The sequence below is a fragment of the Engraulis encrasicolus genome, chromosome 23 (genome assembly GCF_034702125.1).
Source record: "Engraulis encrasicolus isolate BLACKSEA-1 chromosome 23, IST_EnEncr_1.0, whole genome shotgun sequence".
NCBI lineage: Eukaryota > Metazoa > Chordata > Actinopteri > Clupeiformes > Engraulidae > Engraulis > Engraulis encrasicolus.
Window position 1 is genome coordinate 48,415,656 of NC_085879.1, and position 23,104 is coordinate 48,438,759.

At 41.4% G+C, this 23,104-nt stretch overlaps 1 protein-coding gene across 1 annotated transcript in view; it reads right to left on the reverse strand.

Moving 5' to 3' along the window:
- Window positions 1-23,104, reverse strand: part of LOC134440044 (NACHT, LRR and PYD domains-containing protein 3-like) — a 34,789-nt gene that overhangs the window by 6,988 nt on the left and 4,697 nt on the right. Inside the window, exons 7-13 of the mRNA XM_063189972.1 lie at window positions 8,282-8,477; window positions 6,417-8,178; window positions 6,125-6,298; window positions 4,086-4,259; window positions 2,088-2,252; window positions 1,691-1,864; window positions 714-887 (exon numbers count right to left, since the gene is read on the reverse strand). Coding sequence (XP_063046042.1) covers window positions 714-887; window positions 1,691-1,864; window positions 2,088-2,252; window positions 4,086-4,259; window positions 6,125-6,298; window positions 6,417-8,178; window positions 8,282-8,477 — 2,819 coding nt within the window. The remainder of the gene's footprint in view (window positions 1-713; window positions 888-1,690; window positions 1,865-2,087; window positions 2,253-4,085; window positions 4,260-6,124; window positions 6,299-6,416; window positions 8,179-8,281; window positions 8,478-23,104) is intronic.

A 23,104-nucleotide genomic window follows, 5' to 3' on the forward strand; every position in this document is an offset into this window, starting at 1 on the left:
ATGATAGAGTCACACAGTGCTGTGGTAATAGCCTATAGAAAGCACTTCCGTGTGCCCCATCACGGAAAACAATTCTGTGTCCAGGAGAACAGAAAACAATTCCGTGTCCAGGAGCACGGAATTTTGGCAAAATCCATGCTCCTGGACACGGATTTCGTGTCCTTAACATCCTCGTCCAGGAGCACGGAATTTTTGGAGATCAGGCTGATTATGTCCTTCAGTTCAATTAAGGAAAATAAAATGGGGAATATTACAATTGTATACTTAACGTGTTGTGTTCACAGGCATGGCCGTAACTACCATTGAGGACACAGAGGTCATGTCTTCGTTATTTTTTTTTCAGTAATGTAAAATGTATCTATGATGAAATCGATATATGATCAACAATGGTAAATTCAGTCTGTATACGGCACCCCCATTTACCCTCAAGGCAGTAATTAATGAAAACAAACTTAAGAGTTTGACTGATGTGTTTGAAGCGTTCTAAATGTACAGTACATCACGCAGTATTTGACCTCGGTATTTGAAAATGTCTGGTTACAGCCCTGTTCACAGGTCATATAAATTTCAGTAACAGTGTAGTTCTATACTGTCAAAATTTTCAAAAATTAAAAAGATGCTTTGGAATCTGAACCGAGCACTAAAACACTGACATCCTCAACAATACTATAATCCTCTATTAATAAAGTAAATGTTAAATGTTATTGTATTGCCTTAGTCTCTGTAGTTTACAGACAGGCTCCTGTAGTAAATCAGTCAGTAATTTCACTTCAGAGTGTCCAGGGTCGTTTCCTCTCAGGTCCAGCTCCTCCAGGCATGAAGGGTTTGATTTGAGAGCTGAGGCCAGAGCAGCATATCCTTCTCCTGTTACACCACAGTCTGACAAGCTGGGGAGATGAAAAAGGTAGATTTCTTGATTTCTTTCACTTTCTATTGAATGGTTCAGGGAAGTGTTGAACACAATTGCTTTAGTTAGCGTTGACATATTTTTTTTACACTGGAGACTGCTACTGATCATGGGTACAGTAGAAGACAAACACAATGCACATCCCTCATCTTGTGATTCAGATGGAAGCCAAATAAACCCAGATGGGATTTTTTACATCCATGGAATGTTAATAAAAAAGTGGCACATATCCAATCTGTGCCTCAACGGTGTTAAAAGCAAAAACGAAACCTGCATCAATTTTGATTCCTGTGAATTGAATAAAAATCTTCAATTTGTGTGATAAATTGATAATGGATGAAACATTTATTCATGTGTCTGCAGTGTAAGGTCAAATATCCCTTATCCCTTATATCATCTGAAACAGAGATCATCACTCAACCTGTTAATGACGGAGATTGGGCACAGTGGGGTGCAGAATGTCAAGACGAAAGCTTGAGGATGGAATAAGACGTAATATTAGGCTAGTAACACTAGGTTACTAAGTCTACTAAGAATGATGACGGTGATGATGGATGACACGAATACGAAAAAAGGTGTGTTGTATAATTTTGATATGGAAAAATAGTCTGCAGCAGGTGGATAGAAAGAGCAGGACACCTAAGAAAGAGAGAAACATGTTTAACACACGGGTGTAGAGATGGGCGCGCACGCACACTCTCTCACACACACATACACATGGAGAGATCATGATCAGAATGAGTGTTAAGTGTGCTTCATCACACACTCTTAGTCTCTACTTACCCCAGTGTCTGTAGTTTAGAGTCTGTATTCTGGAGTAGAGCAGATATCTGCTTCACACCCAAATCTCCAAGTTTATTACCACCCATATACAGCTGTATTAAGTGTAATGGGTTTGATGTCAGAGCTGAAGTCAGATCAGCACAGCCCTCTTCTGTGATATCGCAGGACTCAAGACTGTGTAGAGAGAGAAAGAGAGCAGGACACTGAACAACGCAGAGGAATACACATGTTTATCTCTCACTCACGTCACACACACACACACACGCAAGCACGCACGCACACCCACAAACACATACACACACACACACACACACACACACACACAAAGTTATTTCGAGGCTGATAGTAATGGTGTGTTCAGTGTGCTGCATCGCACACTCTTTGTGTCCTTACTTACCACAGTTCCTGTAGTTTACAGTCTGGATTCCTGAATAGCGCGGAGATCTGCTTCACACCAGAGTCTCCTAGTTCATTTTTACTCAGATCCAGCACTGTCAGGTGTGAGGGGTTTGACGTCAGGACTGAAACACAGCCGTCTTTTGTCATATTGCAGCCCCTAAGCCTGGAGAGAGAGAGAGAGAGAGAGAGAGAGAGAGAGAGAGAGAGAGAGAGAGAGAGAGAGAGAGAGAGAGAGAGAGAGAGAGAGAGAGAGAGACAGAGAGAGAGAGAGAGAGAGAGAGAGAGAGAGAGAGAGAGAGAGAGAGAGCAGGACACTGAATAACAGAAAAACATGCCTGTTCAGCATATACACTTTGCGTCTCTTTACCCCTTTAGGTCTGATTATCCCTCTAGGTCATAGGTCTAGAGGTGTAACAGAAATTCACGACAGCACCGAAAAACAGTAAGCACAGCATGTGTAGGTAGACCTGTTCTCATCAGTCAATGCAATCAATGGAGACCACTCCCCTCCATTTTAAAATGGCCTGAAAACTGTGTGAATATCAGGTGAGATATTAATCAAGAAACATATTTTTAAAAGTCAGGCTAAATACTTGTATCTGCTATAATCAAATGAATCGATACAATTAGTTCAGTACATGTTTATCAGCACATCTCAACTGCATGTGTTGTTTATATTTGACACCAAGTTCAATCCATAATATGCACAATATACTCAATTTCCAATAATACCCTGCTGCCCATGTGACTTTCATTTTTCACTTGAACACTAGCTTTGATAGAAATTTGGAAATCCTGAAACAAGAAATGAATGCACTCAAAGAGTTTAATCAGGCCAGTACAGTTGCTGCATTTCTACCTACTACCGGTTTTGTTTATTTGGCCTTAACAATAAGTAACGATACCTTGCTAGAGTAGTACTTCAGAGATTCCGTTCAGAATGTGGATTTGCGGATAGATATTGGCAGAAGAAGTCCCAGAACTATAAGTTTAGAGTCTTCATCTTAGATGAGCTTTGAAGAGTTTTATGTGCACATCTGTGTTGAAAACACTGAGGGTAGCTATGCTATTTTCCTTTTGAACACTGTTGCGGCATTACACACATACACATTTAAAACATCAAGAGAGCCATCACCTAAAAGTGGTTAACGCAAGCTCCCCATCGTTCGGAAGACCATGCATCTCACCCTTACCCCATACTATACGTACGTAACTCGATCACATCCTGATAACAAAGGAATACCTTTACAGTGACCTTATCATCACACTTTTTCCAAAAGGCGGTTGACTCAAGGAGCCTTACTCCATGTATTTGGCGCACATATGTGGTCTGCCTCCAAATAATGGGGCACCTAAGTCTCCACCACTTCCGTGCGGCTCATGGGGCTGGGAACGCAAAAACTTTTGAATGGGCTGTAATGGACTGATCAAAGCTATCTTCCGATCCACCTCGCATTTCCCCGTCGATCACACATATGCTGTGCCTCAGAATTAATAACAACCAATGGTGTGCTTGTTGACTTCACTTGGCGAACGATTTTTGAGTTGTGTGTGTGCAAAAATATGTAATTATTTGGGCTACACAACAGACGTTGCATGTCCGACGTGCAGCCACTTAAGCCGCGGTGCAGCGGTAGGGTTGGCTGTGCCTCAGTTTATGTCAAATATGCGAGGCGCACGTGTAGTCTCTAACACAGTTTTGCACAAAAGCTAAAATAACGTTTCTTGCGTGTCGAAAATGAGTGGTCTTACGACGCAAATCCAAACCTTTCAAATTCACTGTCATCATATGTGAAATCCGGAGCACATGCCAAACGGGATGAGGATTTAGCTTGACTCGCTCCATTAACTCCAATTCAAAATTTTGAGCGCTCCAGCCCCACGGATTGGAAGTAGAACAGTGTGACTTAGGTGCCCCATAGCTGATAGGGTTGCAATCAGGGGCATGATACCTCTGCTTTTATGTTCTACCTCTATGTCCTAAGCCCTCCCTTACCCCAGTTTCTGTAGTTTACAGTCTTCATTTCTGAGTAGATTAGAGAGCTGCTTCACTCCAGAGTCTCCTAGTTTATTACTACCCAGATACAGCTCTATCAGGTGTGAGGGGTTTGATATCAGAGCTGAAGTCAGAACATTAGAGCCTTCTTCTGTTATACTGCAGGACTCTATCCTGGAGAGAGAGACAGCGAGTGAGAGAGAGAGAGAGAGAGAGAGAGAGAGAGAGAGAGAGAGAGAGAGAGAGAGAGAGAGAGAGAGAGAGAGAGAGAGAGAGAGAGAGAGTTACACAGGGAAACACACATGTTCATCATCCATACATAACGTTTCAGTTTACCCCTCTATTACAGTGGCCCTACTCTTAGGCTGGGGACATGCTTGCTGCAGGATATATTTGGCCATGCACTTTTTGTGCATGAACGCATTGCCATGTATATTTTATATAAATGTTGAGTATGTAGTAGAGTCAAACAAAAGAGGAAAACAATAATGAAAGCCCCATTAGCTATCTGCCCCCTAGATGATACCTCCAATATCACATAAAGTGCTCCCATTGTCCTGAAGCAAATATGTGCACTTGGTTGGTTGCATGCACAGTTTTAAGTACACAGCAAGCATGTCCCCAGTATTACCCTCTAATTCACACACACACACACACACACACACACACACACACACACACACACACACACACACACACACACACACACACACACACACACACACACACACACACACACACAGACGCACATTATTACATACCAAGATTATGATATCCAGGGAGACGCTGCCCACAGTGTAGTGACAGCTACAGTAGGTGTGGGGTGAGTATGGGCCAGGTGTGGGGTAATTATGGGCCAGGTTAGGGCCGGATGAGACATCTTCTCAGCTCTGATTCTTACCTGGAGTCTTGTATGCTAAATACTGTAAAAGCAAGTGACCCATTCATTGTTTCTCATAAATATACACTCATTGACCACTTCATTAGGTTCACCTTGTTATTTACTGGTTGGGGCCCTTTTGTCTTAAGAACTACAGTACCTTACTTGCCTGCAATATCCAAGTAGGCTGTGGCATTGTAGCAATGCTCAATTGGTACTAAGTGCCAAGAAATTATTCCCCACACCCTAACACCACTAGCCTAAACTATTGACACAAGGCAGGATCAAGCCATGGTTTCATGATGTTGATGCCAAATTATGACTTTATCAGCAAAATGTCAGCTGAAATCAAGACTCCTCAGACCAGGCAACATTTGTTCAACCTCCTATTGTCCAATTTCGGTGAGCCTGTTTAAATTGTACTCCCAGTTTCCCCCACCCTTATTTAAGCCTGTATCCTTGTCAGAATCTGAATATTTCCATGAGGGGTTCTAATGGTTTACTAAGCCGGGCTTACACTGTGCGACTTTTGCCACGATTTTGCCACGTTTTGGCACTCGCATGACTTTTTGGGATCGTAGGGTCGCAAGAAAATCAAAACTGTTTGAAATCCTGGTCTTGCCTCGTGAGTAAATCGCACAGTTAAAGCAGTGCAACGACCCGATTTGACACTACACATGCACAAATAGGGCTGTGCGATTCGCTCTTGAATGCATCCTCATCTCCACCTCAGGTGCACATGTTCTCTCCTCTGCAGCCTCGGGAAACACGCCTGTCGTGTCACACAGTCGGACCATTCTGCTCGCATCCGACCATCCGCTCGTATAGTGTGAGGACGTGAGTTGTGAGATATGAACTTTTAAATCGTGAAATTCCCTCGTGCAGTGTGAGCATGAGCGTAATACCCACGATTGAAAATATCGCATAGTGTATGCCTGCCTTTAATCTTCTTTATCACAAACATTTTTTCGGTTGTCAAAGTGAATACTGAAAATGTCAAATTCCTGTGCACTGAAGACATGGTTTGTGATATTTTGATTAATGTCTGCAATGCTATCGGTGCATTTTTATGACTGGTCACAAGTTAGTTTACCCTGACTGTATGTGTCGTACAATGTCTACATGCTGTCAATTTGAAATGAAAGTTAAATAATCTCACCTCAGGGTCTCCAGAGCACAGTTTGGGTTCTCCAGCCCAGTAGACAATGTCTTGACTCCGATATCTCCAATGTGGTTGTCACTGAGATCCAGTGATCTGAGCTTTGATGATTCTTTGCAGAGGATGGAGGCGAGTGTTGTACAGCTCTCTTCAGTGAGCCCACAGTTGTTGACCCTGAAGTGAAAAAAGCAACCACTGACTTAGAGCTGTACTATTAATGACCTTGGTTATATGCTTCTGTGTCATATGTGCTTCACATATCAGAGGCAATCATTTTAAATGTTTTGCTTACAATGTTGTGTGGGATTCCTCTATTACTGACTTCAGTCTCAGGAGAGCTTCATCAGATCTGACATACTTCTTCAAGTCAAAGACATCCAGATTCTGGTCTGATGTCAGCAGCACAAACACTAGAGCTGACCACTGACCAGGTGAGAGCTGGGCTTCAGCAAGTGTCCCTGCAGTAAGGAAGCTCTGGATTTCGTCCATTAAGGAGTGGTCATTGAGTTCATTCAGGCAATAGAAGAGGTTGATCATCCTTTCTGAGGAAGATGCATCCTTAATCTTCTCTTTGATGTACCTGATTGTGTCATCATTGCCCATCTCTTGTCTTCTCTGTAATAGGCCATGAAGAAGAGACTGATTTGATTCCAGAGAGAGGCCAAGAAGGAAGCGAAGGAAGAGGTCGAAGCGTCCATCTTCATGAGCCAAAGCTTTGTCTACAGCACTCTTCTGCAAAATGATCATTGATTCTGCCATTGTAGGTGAACACGGTGTGGATATTATATCTTTACTTTCAACTGCCATCAACAGCGCATAAAGAGCTGCGAGATACTCCTGGATAGTGAGATGCACAAAGCAGAAGACACTCCCTAGAAGGATCCCTGATTCCTCTCGGAAGAGCTGTGAGCACATGCCAGAATATACTGCTGCCTCACTGACATCAATGCCACACTCTGTGAGGTCTTCTTCATAAAATATCAGATTGCCCTTCTGCAACTGTTCATAGGCTAGCTTTCCGAGATTTAGGACCAGCTCATGGTTCCATTGTGGATCAAGGCCATGCACATTGTCAAATTTGGTGTTTTTCTGTCTGGTTTGAAAAGTGAGGAAATATGTGTACATTTCTGTCAAAGTCTTTGGAATGTTTGTGCTTCCTAAGGAAAAAATCATCTCAAGAACTGTAGCAGCGATCCAACAAAACACAGGTATGTGGCACATGATGTGGAGGCTCCTTGATGATTTAATGTGTAAAATGGTTCTTCTCGCAAGACTCTCATCACTGATCTTCTTCCCGAAATACTCCTCCTTCTGGGAGTCATTGAACCCTTGCACTTCAGTCACCAGGTCAACACAATCAGGAGGGATTTTGCCGACTGCTGCTGGTCGAGAAGTTATCCATAGTAGGGCAGAGGGGAACATATTACCCTTCAGTAGATTTGTCAAGAGCACACCCAATGAGTTATTCACTGTCATGTCAGTACAACTCTCATTTCCCTGAAAGTTGAGTTGAAGTCGACACTCATCCAGTCCATCAAATACAAAAAGCACATTATATTTCTTCTGATTGCCAATGGATAGATGTTTTAGCTCTGGAAAGAAGTAGTGAAGAAGATCCATGAAAGACCAGTCTTTGTCTTTTATGATGTTGAGCTCCCTAAAGCTCAGTGGGAAGATGAAATTGATCTCTTGGTTGTCATTTCCCTCAGCCCAGTCCAGGATGTACTTGTGCACAGAGATAGTTTTGCCAATACCAGCCACCCCCTTTGTGAGAACTCTTCTGACTGGTTTGTCCTGACTTGATGAAGGTTTAAAGACATCAGCACATTTGAATGGTTTCTCTTTTCCAGCCGGTCTCTTGCATCTGGACTCTATCTGTCTGACTTCATGCTCCTCATTTACTTTGCCACTTCCTCCCTCTGTGATGTAAAGATCTGTGTATATCTTTTGCAGCAGAACAGAGTTTCCATGTTTGGCTATTCCTTCAAACACATTCTGGTACTTGTTCTTGAGATTTCTTTTCAAGCCATTCTGGCAACATACATTCATCTCATCTATTGAAAAATAAGAAACAATGTTACTTAAAAAGTTTTCCAACCCAAATCAAATGAAAATACAAAACGTATAACAAAATAACAAATAGCTAAGGTTTCTTACTTTCATTTAATGTGTTGGCAAGATCCTGGTGCTTCATCTTACAGAGGAAGTGCACTGCCATCTTGAGAACTCCTTCTCTGGCATCACTCTCTTCTTCTGATTTCATCTCAAAATGTTCTTGGTAGTCTGGACTAAGAATCTGCTTAAACCTCTGCAGCTCATTTTTTACAAAGGTGATGATCTTCACCTCGAGCACCTAATGGATAGATCATTGATTGGTTAGCATTTGCTATCGCAAGCTAATTTGTCCATTTTTTTGGTAGGTGTTAGGTTGGTTTAGCTCTAACATACCCACATTTCTAAAAAAAATCTCATGAGCCTGAATGCTGTGACCAGGGGAGCTTGTCAACGTCAACAAGTTACCATTAAAAAAAACAACAACATCCCAGACATATTGACTACACTCGCAATCATGTCGTTTTTCCTCCGATGTCATGGTCCGCTGTCATTTCTCAGTTTTTTGAGGGTTTTTTTTTTTGGGGGGGGGGGGGGGGGGGTCGGGGGATTGGTGCGTACCATACTGATCAAGTCTGCAGGCGCACCTGCAAAAGATCATCTAACATGAAAATGCACTTGTATGGGGACTGGTGGTGATAGTACTCCTCTCAGTTGGGGATGCTAGTTCGCTATGCTATCTAGCTAGCACGAAATTGCTAACAACTTACAACTAAGCCTAAATAAGGGAGCCTGGGTAAGACAACTATTTTAACTCATTCTACAGTTACTTTTTATGGATCTGTACAGTATGATCAGCTTACTGTATCATCAAAAAAGACAGGGGGGTTGCAGATTCGTGGGACAGAGTAGCCTTGTGTGGTCATGCATTCAGCTCACATGAGAGAGCATTGTTTAGCCTCAGACCAGCTAGCCTTCACCACTCCAATCGGCTAGTGAAATGTTGGATATGTGATCAGTACTTTAACAAAAGAAAATGCATTGAACAATATATGACAAGATCACTATAACAGAAACATGATGACAGTAATCATCAATCTGCAAATAATCCGCTATGCCAAAGAAGCTGCAGTAAGCTGGACTGCCTGACTCCCCTTCTCTCACACACACACACACACACACATGGTACAGTAGGAGACAAACCAGCTGTGATGCAAGGAGAAGAGAGCACAAATAAACAGAGGGAGGACGATGAGACAGTATTTCTGTGAGTTTACAGAGTTACGTGCACCTGCTGTCATAATCCATTGTGCCCGCCAGCAACAAACCAAGACACTCTTGTTTTCGTGCCTACCCTGTTATATTTCCGTACATTATTAGGTTGAAAAGATCATACTAACGATCTTTTGTTCAGGCTACAGATGACAGAAGACTCTGTAATTGCATCTGATAGGTTTGGTGTTGTTAGGACGATGTCATTATGGGCAAAAATGTTTGCAATTATAGTTCTACTTCAAATGGCGTTTTCTCAGCTTTTTGGCTAGAACTCAATTTTCTGTGAGTCTCCAAAAAACACTCATAATGCTGAAAAATCTCTGGCACTGTGGGTTACTCTTTTATGAAAATGACTGGCAGCCAATGAGTTAATGAGGGTTCTAGAGGACCGAGTGTGATAAAAAAAGAAGAGTGACACACCATAAAATCCTAACAAGACCAGAAAGATCAGCGAGTTATTTATTTAATACACTCACAATATGAACAAAGACAGAACTGAGTCCTTTTGCTGTCGGTTTACTTTTTGCTTCACTTAAACAGGACTGATGGTACTTTCTCACCTAGTCCCCTTTAGAACCAAACTCAGTCCTCTTGAAATTGACCAAAAAGTGAACCGACAGCAATAGGATTCAGTCCTGTTTCTGTTCATATTGTGAGTGTATTACAAATAAATACAGCTGCTCTTCCTGGTCCAATTAGGCTTTTATGGTATGTCAGCCCGGTTTTTGATCACATCATGTCCTCTAGAGCTCTCCTTTAGCGATATCCCCACGTCAGAGGTATAATTTGTCATGTCTCATAAGCAAACGTTCTGAGATCACATCAATAAAGATCTCAGTGCGGTTTATTTCCGATGGCTCTGGGTACACTTTGGAGCGTTCGCATATAAGCAAAGGTCTGAGTTCACTTACCCCTTGTGTTGTGTTCATAAGCTGCATACACCTCATCCACAGAAAACTCCCCCTCCCCCCCATGATCAACCCCTGTACCTGTCCTCTGCCAGTGTGAAGAGGACACTGGCCACCATCAACCCACGCAAAGCAGCTGGCCCAGACAACATACCTGGCCGAGTGTTGAAGGATTGTGCAGAAGAGCTGAAGGATGTCTTCACAGACATCTTTAACATCTCTCTGGAGCAAGCAGTCATCCCATCACTTTTCAAAGCTGCTACCATCATACCCGTGCCGAAGAAATCATCACCATCATGCTTCAATGACTACCGTCCTGTAGCACTGACGCCCATAATCATGAAGTGCTTCGAACGGCTAGTCCTGTCACACATCAAAGCCACCCTACCCCCCACCCTGGACCCCTACCAGTTCGCATACCGAGCCAAGCGATCCACGGAGGATGCAATCTGCTCTGCCCTCCATCCAGCCCTCACCCACTTGGACAATAAAGACTCATATGTGAGAATGCTGTTCATTGACTTCAGCTCAGCATTCAATACCATAATACCACAACAACTCATCAGAAAACTGGACAAACTAGGTTTCAGCACCTCCCTCTGCAACTGGCTGCTGGACTTCCTGATGCAGAGACCACAAGCAGTACGGGTAGGGAATAACACCTCAAGCACCCTGACCCTGAGCACGGGGGCTCCGCAAGGTTGTGTTCTCAGCCCCCTGCTGTTCACGCTGCTGACACATGACTGCACAACGACCCACAGCACTAACCATCTAGTGAAGTTTGCGCATGATACAACACTGGTGGGCCTCATCACTAAGGGCGATGAGACCCACTACAGAGAAGAAGTAGACCTGCTGGCCAGATGGTGCAAAGACAACAACCTCCTGCTGAATGTCAACAAGACCAAGGAGATTGTTGTCAACTTTCAGAGGGTCCAAAAACAACTGCCACCACTGACCATCGACGGTGATGCTGTGGAGAGAGTGAGCAGCACCAAGTTCCTTGGAGTGCACATCAGCGACGACCTCTCTTGGACCACCAACACTACATCACTGGCGAAGAAGGCCCATCAGCGTCTCTACTTCTTGCGCAAACTAAAGAAGGCAAGTGCTACACCCTCCATCATGACAACATTCTACAGAGGAACCATAGAGAGCGTCGTGTCCAGCTGCATCACAGTGTGGGGAGGAAGCTGCACGGAGAAAAACAGGAAGACACTCCAGCGTGTTGTGAACACAGCGAAGAAGATCATTGGAGTACCACTCCCCTCCCTGCAGGACATTTACACCGCACGCCTCACCCGAAAAGCACTGATGATCATCAAAGACACAAGCCACCCTGCACACAAACTGTTCAGCCTCCTGCCCTCTGGAAAGAGGTACAGGCGCCTCCGTTCCCGTACCACCAGGCTTGCAAGCAGCACGATGCATCAAGCAATCAAGATACTGAACACTCAACCCACTCTCCCTTCACTGTCAGCCTCTAGCCAGCCAGGCCACTGACAACGCTCCCCCCCCTCATCCCCACCACCATATCTGCGACTGAACATTCCACCTGCACTACTACATCTGTGACTGAACTTTCAACCTGCACTAACTCAAAACATACACATGCACACACACACACACACACACACACACACACACACACACACACACACACACACACACACACACACACACACACACACACACACACAAGCACACTGCACTTTCTGCACTAAACCCAAACATACACACACTGACACACAACTCATACTCACACACATACACACACACACACACACACACACACATACACAGGTACACACACACAGACGCACACCGCACTTTCTACCTGCACTAAACACACACACACACACACACACACACACACACACACACACACACACACACACACACACACACACACACACACACACGCACGCACACAAAACACATACAAACACACACACACACTTACTGCTGCTGGTGTATTTAATAAAAACCTTTTTTAATTATTTATTTCTTCAAATGCTACTATTACTATGTCAGAACGCTATAAAGGACTTTTAGAAAAAAGAACAACAAAATACCTCCTCTTAATGTATGTTCTCTACAAGTCTTCTGTTGTCCAGTCTTGCACTTTAAATGTCTGTATGAGCAATGTCTACGTCCATACTGTCTATGTCCATGTATGAGTACTGTCTATGTCTATACTGTCTATGTCCTTACCTAGATTAGTCTATGTCTGCATGGGAGAGCAAGAAACGCAATTTCAAATTCTTTGTATGACCAGTGCATGTAAAGAAATTGACAATAAACTTGACTTGACTTGACTTGACCTTGATGTTCGGGTCATTTTTGACCCGTGATAACAAAAGTCAGCCATAAAATACCTAAAAACACTAATTATCATCAAATATTGTTTTTCATCTCGTGGCTAACTTTATATGTATTCATATCCATGGAAATATTACTTTATGTATTCATCTTTTTGACTTTAAAGGTCTTTTATCCTACATTATGCAAATCGTGATGACCAAGACCATCAAAATCTGCATAATTCCCCATTAATACCTCCTAAAGTGATATAATTAGTGATTATGTTGTCCATGTATTACAGCTGATATGAGAGTACAGCAACCCCCAAATNTATTAAGCGGGCTTGCGGAGCAAGGACCATGCAGAGCATGGCCCTTGCAGAGCAAGGCCCGTTTATAGTAATCTCTAAGTCCTGTTTCTTTATTATTATTATTATTATTAAGCGGGCTTGCGGAGCAAGGACCATGCAGAGCATGGCCCTTGCAGAGCAAGGCCCGATTATAGTAATCTCTAAGTCCTGTTTCTTTATTATTATTAAGCGGGCTTGCGGAGCAAGGACCATGCATGCAGAGCATGTCCCTTGCAGAGCAAGGCCCGATTCTAGTAATCTCTAAGTCCTGTTTATTTCATTATTATTATTTAAGCGGGCTTGCGTAGCAAGGACCATGCAGAGCATGGCCCTTGCAGAGCAAGGCCCGATTATTAGTAATCTCTAAGTCCTGTTTTATTATTTATTAAGCGGGCTTGCGGAGCAAGGACCATGCAGAGCAAGGCCCGATTATAGTAATCTCTAAGTCCTGTTTTATTATTATTAAGCGGGCTTGCGGAGCATGGCCCTTGCAGAGCAAGGCCCGATTATAGTAATCTCTAAGTCCTGTTTCTTATTATTAAGCGGGCTTGCGGAGCAAGGACCATGCAGAGCATGGCCCTTGCAGAGCAAGGCCCGATTCTAGTAATCTCTAAGTCCTGTTTCTTATTTATTATAGCTTGGTCTTGTGCAGGGGCAGTAAAAATAGAAAATGGATCTCCTCCTTGGCCTTTCGAGATAGAGACACCGTTCAAACACTAAAACGACCGGCTCGGCTTGGAGATCGCGTATGGTGATAGGCTTTTCCGTGTCTCTTGTCGTTTTCCCGTTTTTGGCGATTTTGTGAAAGCCTGGGTCCCCATTGAAAACAGTGGTGGAACCTCCATGAACCAAAGTTCCGCCACTCTAAAGATTAGAGTGTAGGAGGCTTTTTCGGTCATAAAACATCAACACTTTCACCTAGAAGTTTAGTTGGCGCGTTGTTAGCGAGCCCTATGGGATGTCTCCAAATTGTCAAAGTTTCATCTCCCAACTCCCAATGATTTTTAAATGGCAGGTTTGTAAAAAAAAACAGGCCTAGGTCTATGGAGAATCCCAGTCTTTCCAAAAATGCATTTTTCAAGAGATCAGCGCATGTCCCACACAGAGGTCCATTTGTGCCTGAACCCTTTAACCTATAAACTTCATTCAAAGACTGTTAGAGAGATCACAAGCATGACTCCGATCTGTGAAAAGGACACGTGCCAACTCCTTTTAGTTTTTTTACAACGATGTTGTAAAGACAAAAAACTCATTCTCATTCTCTCCCCAGTTTAGAGCTCAATACTAACTGTCTTTCAGTCAATCACAACAGGTGCAGCCAGTGAAGGGTTCCATTTCAACTGTCAATGTCTCAAGATTCTATTCTTAACGAGCAGGTGTGAGCAACCATTCTAGAAGTCTATTGTTCAGCTCTGCAATGCAATGTAATATAGTCTTGCTGGACTGTGCATGACAGCTAGCTGCTTGGCTTAGTGGTAAAGCATGCTGCTGTATTAGAGATATGGAGGATTCGAACCCCATCCGAAGCCATGTTGATTTTCTAAATCATATTATATGCAGTGTTCCTTGGCCAACTTAAAATGCCATGTATGTCATTTATTATCAATGGCAAATGTGCTGGATTAGAGATATGGAGGTTGAGAGTTCGAATCCCACTTGAAGCGATGCTGATTTTCAAAATTATATCATATGCAGTGTTCCTTAGCCAGGTTAAAATACCATGTATGTCAATTAGTATGGATGGCAAATGTGCTGAATTACAGATATTGAGGTTGGGGGTTCGAACCCCAGTCAAAGCCATGTTGATTTTCAAAATTATATCACATGCAGTGTTCCTTGGCCAACTTAAAATGCCATGTATGTCATTTAGTATGGATGGCAAATGTGCTGAATTACAGATATTGAGGTTGGGGGTTCGAACCCCAGTCAAAGCCATGTTGATTTTCAAAATGATATCATATGCAGTGTTCCTTAGCCAACTTCAAATATCATGCATTGTATGTCATTTAATATCAATGGCAAAGGGGCTGGATTACAGATATGGAGGTTGTGAGTTCGAATCCCGCTCGAAGCCATGTTGATTTTCAAAATTATATCATATGCAGTGTTCCTTAGCCAACTTAAAATACCATGTATGTCATTTAGTATATCCCCAAAACGCAGAGCTACAACACTTTCAAGATGGCTGAATCCAAGATGGCTGAATTGTTTGACCCATAACTTCTAACTGGGTGGATAGATTTTTTCCAACATTTCTTTAAGCTTTGTTTTCTCAATAGTACTTTGTTTAATCTCTGCCCCAAAAGGCAAGCCCGCTTCCAGGATTTTCTGTGAGAATGCAATCTAGTTTTATTAGTTTTTCTCTAATATTAAAAAATATCATCAATAGTGGCATTTGTGGTGTTCGGGTCCAAACCAACCCAAAGAGATTTATAGCAGGATAAAGACCAAATGTCAACTAAATTAGTTTTTCAGTGCATAAAATCAATGTTTAAATATGTTGACTTGGTCTTTTTCAATATTTATATGATTTTAGTGTGGTAAATATACAAAATAACAATTCTGTCAGAGTCACAGCTATTCCGCCAATCTAATGCAAAGATATTAGAAATGAACACCTCAATGAACATGAAAAAAGTCACACTATTCATCTGAATCCCCTATGCCATGAACATGGACCATTATATCATTGCCACATCAACTTTATGGAAAGTATAAGACCAGTTCTACATGTTTGGGTGCCATTATGAATTTTTGATACGTTAAATAATGTGCAAAAATGTATTTTGCAAACAAATCATTTACAACAAAAAAAGTCATTCTCATTCTATCCACTGTTTAAGGCTCAATACTAACTGTCAGTTAGTATCAGAACAGGTGCTCCCAATGAAGGGTTCCATCTTAACTGCCACTGTCTCAAGATTCTATTCTTAACGAGCAGGTGCGAGCAGCCATTCTAGAAGTCTATTGTTCAGCTCTTCAATGCAATGTAATATAGTCTTGCTGGACTGTGCATGACAGCTAGCTGCTTGGCATAATGGGAATGCATGCTGCTGGAGTAGAGATATGGAGGTTGAGGGTTCGAACCCCACCTGAAGCCATGTTGATTTTCAAAATTATATCATATGCAGTGTTCCTTGGCCAACTTAAAATGCCATGTATGTCATTTATTATCAATGGCAAATGTGCTGGATTAGAGATATGGAGGTTGAGAGTTCGAATCCCACTTGAAGCGATGCTGATTTTCAAAATTATATCATATGCTGTGTTCCTTAGCCAAGTTAAAATACCATGTATGTCATTTAATATCGATGGCAAATGTGCTGAATTACAGATATTGAGGTTGGGGGTTCGAACCCCAGTCAAAGCCATGTTGATTTTCAAAATTATATCACATGCAGTGTTCCTTGGCCAACTTAAAATGCCATGTATGTCATTTAGTATGGATGGCAAATGTGCTGAATTACAGATATTGAGGTTGGGGGTTCGAACCCCAGTCAAAGCCATGTTGATTTTCTAAATTATATCATATGCAGCGTTCCTTGGCCGACTTAAAATGCCATTTATGTCATTTAGTATGGATGGCAAATGTGCTGAATTACAGATATTGAGGTTGGGGGTTCGAACCCCAGTCAAAGCCATGTTGATTTTCAAAATTATATCATATGCAGTGTTCCTTTGCCAACTTAAAATCCCATGTATGTCATTTAGTATCGATGGCAAATGTGCTGAATTACAGATATGGAGGTTGGGGGTTCGAACCCCAGTCGAAACCATGTTGATTTTCAAAATTATATCATATGCAGTGTTCCTTGGCCAACTTAAAATGCCATGTATGTCATTTAGTATGGATGGCAAATGTGCTGAATTACAGATATTGAGGTTGGGGGTTCGAACCCCAGTCAAAGCCATGTTGATTTTCAAAATGATATCATATGCAGTGTTCCTTAGCCAACTTCAAATATCATGCATTGTATGTCATTTAATATCAATGGCAAAGGGGCTGGATTACAGATATGGAGGTTGTGAGTTCGAATCCCGCTCGAAGCCATGTTGATTTTCAAAATTATATCATAAGCAGTGTTCCTTAGCCAACTTAAAATACCATGTATGTCATTTAGTATATCCCCAAAACGCAGAGCTACAACACTTTCAAGATGGCTGAATCCAAGATGGCTGAATTGTTTGACCCATAACTTCTGATTGGGTGGATGGAGTTTTTCCAAGATTTCTTTTAGCTTTGTTTTCTCAATAGTACTTTGTTTAATCTCTGCCCCAAAAGGCAAGCCCGCTTCCAGCATTTTCTGTGAGAATGCAATCTAGTTTTATTAGTTTTTCTCTAATATTAAAAAATATCATCAATAGTGGCATTTGTGGTGTTCGGGTCCAAACCAACCCAAAGAGATTTATAGCAGGATAAAGACCAAATGTCAACTAAATTAGTTTTTCAGTGCATAAAATCAATGTTTAAATATGTTGACTTGGTGTTTTTCAATATTTATATGATTTTAGTGTGGTAAATATACAAAATAACAATTCTGTCAGAGTGACAGCTATTCCGCCAATCTAATGCAAAGATATTGGAAATGAACACCTCAATTAACACGAGAAAAGTCACACTATTCATCTGAATCCCCTATGCCATGGACATGGACCATTATATCATTGCCACATCAACTTTATGGAAAGTATAAGACCAGTTCTACATGTTTGGGTGCCATTATGAATTTTTGATACGTTTTTTGCAAACAAATGTGCAAAAAATCTCATTATATAATGCAGAAATGGATTCCCTGACCATGAAAACATATGAGTAGACACCAGAAATACATCTGTACTCCTTTCAAAACAGGAGATATGACGTATTGTAGTGTATGGGACTGTCCGGTGGCCATATTGGATTTGTAATATCAAAAAGCTGGCAATTTTTTTTTCAGGCAATAAATATATTTTCCTCACCATAAATCAAAGGGCAACCAACAGCTTTTCAGAAATGCATACAACAACCAAAAATCTATACCGGGTCAATTTTGACCCAAACATCACAGATGTAACTTTTTTTTTTTTTGACCTTTAAAATTTACTAAAATGATAAAACATATTTTTTTGTGTGTTGAAATGATTGTGACTGAGGATTAGATGAAGCCTTATTCCAAGAAAATAAAGGAAAGTGTGTTTTTTTTTTTTCAAACTATAACTTGAAAACGGGTAAAAAAAAAAAAATGACCCTAACACAACAGAAGGGTTAAAAGACGGAAAGGGACCAGGTGTGAAAACACCAAATGGAAATTGAGTAGTTCCCGAAGCAGTTATGCATGCCCCGGCCATGATGGTACTTGTAAATGAAGTTTGATGCTTTTTCTTTGAAGCGCTTGTAGCAGAGTGGACTTGTAGACATTATTTCTGAAATGAATATTAACTGAACCGGCTCGACTACGCCCCCTACGGAGGGTTAGGCCGTAGGATATTAACCCTTTGAAGTAATACACATAGGCAACACAGGTTTGCTGTACAGAAAACAGAGTTGATGATCCCAACATACAGTTTCTTGTATTACTTTCTCTCTTGTGTAAATATATTAAAATATTGTGGAAGCAAGCAATTGGACAAACATATTCAGATGATTACGCACATAGACATGGCAACCTCTGGGCCGTAGTGAAGAGAATCCGTTGTCAGTGACCTCACAGTCCAGACCAATATCACACAGTAATAAATAAGCAAAGCACTGCAAATTGAGGATCGCACACCATGCAAAACAATGAAAATAATAAAAGGGAATCAAAATAACATAAATGTATGATAAACATGCACCATATACACAGCAAGGAAAAACAAGTTAAGACCGCACACAACTGGTGATATTTAATTGTACTCGTGAGTGGCACCGGTCACCGTCATCCCAGTTGAGCGACCAGAGGCACCAGGACAAGATATTGCGCACTGTAGACGTGCAACAGCACCAACTTAGTCAGTGCAGCAACAAAACAAAAACAGGACAGTACACAGAAGAACACCGAGCTGGAGCTGAGTAACACAAGCACATCTTCTCCCCACAAAACAGCAGCTGGCCGTGGCCATCTCGCTGGCAACCGCGCGTCCTGGAGACCCCGAGGAGAACTTAGCGTAGCGTAGCTCAAACGCAACCAATTTGGAAAGCCCCCACGACACGTCACATCGCCAGGTTAGCTGACCTGATCTGACATCTGAAGTTGCGCATCTCATCCGCGAAATGCCATAGGTACCAACGAGCGCTCGTGACCACTGGTTTTACGCTTAAAATCATTAAGCTACTCGGCGGCTCCCCAGCAAACACACAGCTTGTTCCCACACGCGGCCTGGTAGTAGGTGGAAAACGCCAGCACAGGAACACCTAACTTAGCTAGCAGGGCTAGCCAAATGTGGATGAATTTCGGCGTTGGCTAGTAGATACAGAAGGTTTAAATTATTTTCTGATTTGCCTGTATGTCTTCATACCTTAATACTCCTCCATGTTTCTTGTGCTGTTGTTCCCGACTGTCAAACCGGGCTTAAACAACGCGCAGTAGTAGCCTTCCAGACTGCACAAAAGCATGTCCCAACGCAGGTGCCCGTCTCGCCTTGTGTCCGTTTGTATTTGAAACAACTCACTATTAAACGGAATGAAACAGAGTCGTAGCCCCTACTGTAGTTGCCGCATCTGTGTGTGCTTTCTAGTGGATACTTTTATAAGAAAATATTCCAGAAGAGGTGTTATTCCACATACATGACCGAGGACTGGCAAACTTGGCAATGACTTTGCTCTATCTACTTTGCTCATCAATTTGGACGGCGACCTCCACAGATAGGCCGATGTGATATGAAGAAAGTGCCCTTCAGATCAAAGACGAAAATATCTCTGGTGTAGATTACATTTGTGCCCTTCCACAACACTGTGCTTGGTGTTTCTGCATGGTCAATATAGGCTATGCCATTCCTCAGATCAGTAAATCTATTCTTTCCGTAGCATGCATGCATGTACCAGTTAATAGGCCTAACAATTCTAATGATTAGGCCCTATAGCATAGCCTATTATATTATATTATATTATATTATATTTTATTATATTACATTACATTACATTACATTACATTACATTACATTACATTACATTACATTACGTTACGTTACGTTATATTATATTATATTATATTATATTATGCTAGCCTACATTAAGTTATTACAGCCTATTATATAATTCATTAAAGCTGCTATGATGGTTAAGAAAATTATGGCTAGTGAAAAGGTCCAATGGCTAGTGAGTCAGGAAAACCACTAGCCAAAATGGCTGGTAAGCGAAAAAGTTAGTGTCAAGCACTGCTAGCTAGGTATATAAGCTTAGGCCCGCCTACCGCTGTCAATCACTAGGAGAGTCACTGTAACAGGTGCATCCTGTTACACACTCTCAGTATTTCTAATACATGAGTTCTGAATGTTTATCAACACGATGTTATCAGGAGGGGCAAGACACTGGCAGCCAACCTCTTGAGCTACAGCGCTGCCAGTTAGTATTGGCACCCTTTAATTTTATTTACAAAGTGTGCAATATATCCAGAAATAAATGGAAATATACACAACTTTTACCATCAGGATCTTTTAATTGAACATTATAAGATATTTAGAATTGCCAAGTATTTCTTTCCAAATGCATTTTGTAATTTCAAGCAAAAACAAAAAAAAGGGCATGTCCAGGAATATTGGCACCCCTCCTTCAAGGGTTAATTGCACACTAGTAGACCGCAATGGCAGCCTCCGAAGGTTTTGGTTTTCATCGATGACTGTGTTCTTTCCTTTTACAACCAATCCACTGTGGATTTAGATGTTTTCTTTGGGTTTTTGTCTTGCTGGAGTGCACATGATGTTCAACTCAAACCAAGTGTTCTTGCCATGGTTACAAATTTTCCTGTAAATGATGATACCTGTCATGTCATGATGCCTGTCATGATACCTGTGATACGGTCAAAGCCTCCAATACCTGATGCAACAATGGGGTGACATAATATTATGGATCGGACACCATGCTTGATTTTTGGTAGGGTGTCCTTTTCCTTAAAGACTTTCTTGCAGAGTATGCAAACGTGCTGTTTGTGTAAATCACTGAAAAACTGTGCTATTGCTTCATCTGACCTTAAAACATTCTTAAAAGGGCTGTGCTATGCCTGTGTTTTCTCATACAGCCGTCAGGTGTTCCCTGTTATGACTTTTATTAAGCAATGTGGTCTGCCTTGGTCTCCAACCAAAAGGCACTACTTTGTGTAGTGTTTAACACGGGGTGCTTATTGAAAAAAACTACCCAAAACAGTTCAAAGTTGACAGTCAGGTCTGTAGATGTTAGCCCCTGTGTTTTTTCATTATTTGCACCGACTTCCAAATACTTTTATCATAATGTCTTCCCCTACCCCCCACATCCAAGGATGTTCTTTACAGCTCCATGTTTGGCAGATTTCTGAATAACACAACACAGTGTTGAAAATGTTATACCAAGGTCTTTTGAGATTACCTTTTATTATTTGGAGGTCTTGTTTTTGCAAATAATAGTATTTGTGGTGTCCTCAGGCAGCTCCTCTGTCTTCACATTGGTGAAAGACACACAAGCTGTAACAGGTGGTTATTTAAACACAAATGTCATAATTCCTTGTCTAATTAATGTTATATGGGCAAAAGCAAGTAGTCAAAGGTGATTCCCATTTGCGATTTACCATAATTGAGTCAAATTAGGCTTCCACAATGGTATCCAGTAAAGGGTGCCAATACCAGTGATCCAGGGAGCTTTACCGTCTTAATTTTTTTCTCTGTCATAGTTTAGTATTTAATGCTGTTGATTATTTTTATATTAGTATCAACCACAAGCTATCTATACAAAAATCATGGTTGTCCTTATTATTTGTTGTCTAGAGATATGTCCCATAATGTACTTAAACTTCAAGGGTGCCAATAGTAACTGGCGGCACTGTATTTTTTGACCTACAGTGATTTCAAACAATCAGAGGTTGAATTGTGCGCAGCTAGTTACGCGCAGTCAGGTGTATGGGTATTGTGTAGGTACTCTAGGTCTAATGTATGTATACTGTCTATGTCTAATTGTCTATGTCCACACCTAGAGTCTAGAGCAGGGATTCTTAACGCTTTTTGATGTCGAGACCCATTTTTTCCAGTGCACAATGTCCCGGGGCCCATATTACCCATATATATATTATTATATTAACCCTATCATAGCGCCGGACGTATCATATTTGATTCATCAAATTCAAAGCCCTCTCCCTGCTGACACACAAAACAATCGATCTCAAAAACATCCTGCGTGTCATTTCCAAACGTCCTGCAGTAGGCCTACACGGAAACCACCACAAGAGAGCAGCGGTCGACAACAAGTTGACCACAGCTCGGCGAAAAATAGAAAAATGGGGTAGAAGCGGTTTCCCTGACCGACGCTGAGATATCGTCAAATTGCAAAGGGTTTGTGTACAAATTTCCGAAATATAACTCTACATCATTTGAACACTTGCTTTGTGCAATTAATCAAGGAAGAGTTTATATTTTTACACCGTGTTGCAGAGAGATCGTGCTAAAACTAATGAAGCAAATAAGCACCATCCGGCGGTGGCAGGAAGTCAGCCATCAGTACATTTTGCCATAGGGAAACTCACAAAGCATACCACGACGATCATTTAACAAAACACACAAGTTGTTTTGGTTTTACTTGCAATTTTGAAAATGTAATGCAAAATGTTGAATTTATGATCTAATAAAAAAATGCATTGAATTGAATGGAGAAATGGTCCAATGGTAGTAATGGACCCATATATTCAAATTACACATAAAAAATGAATAATGATCTATATTACACTCATAAATAGGTTGTTAAAAAATTACCCAACCAGGCTGTGGGAAATGTAAAATATGGTCCTGCTAAAAACAAGGACAGGCTAAAAAAAATGGCAGGATCTCACTAAATATTTAAAGATAATCCTCAAATTAAATTGTCTGAATAGACAATGCATTAAAAGTCATTTTCCAATGGTCATGAAATTAGAATTTTCATTTCTTTAAAGCCTGTTGCATCATATATGATGC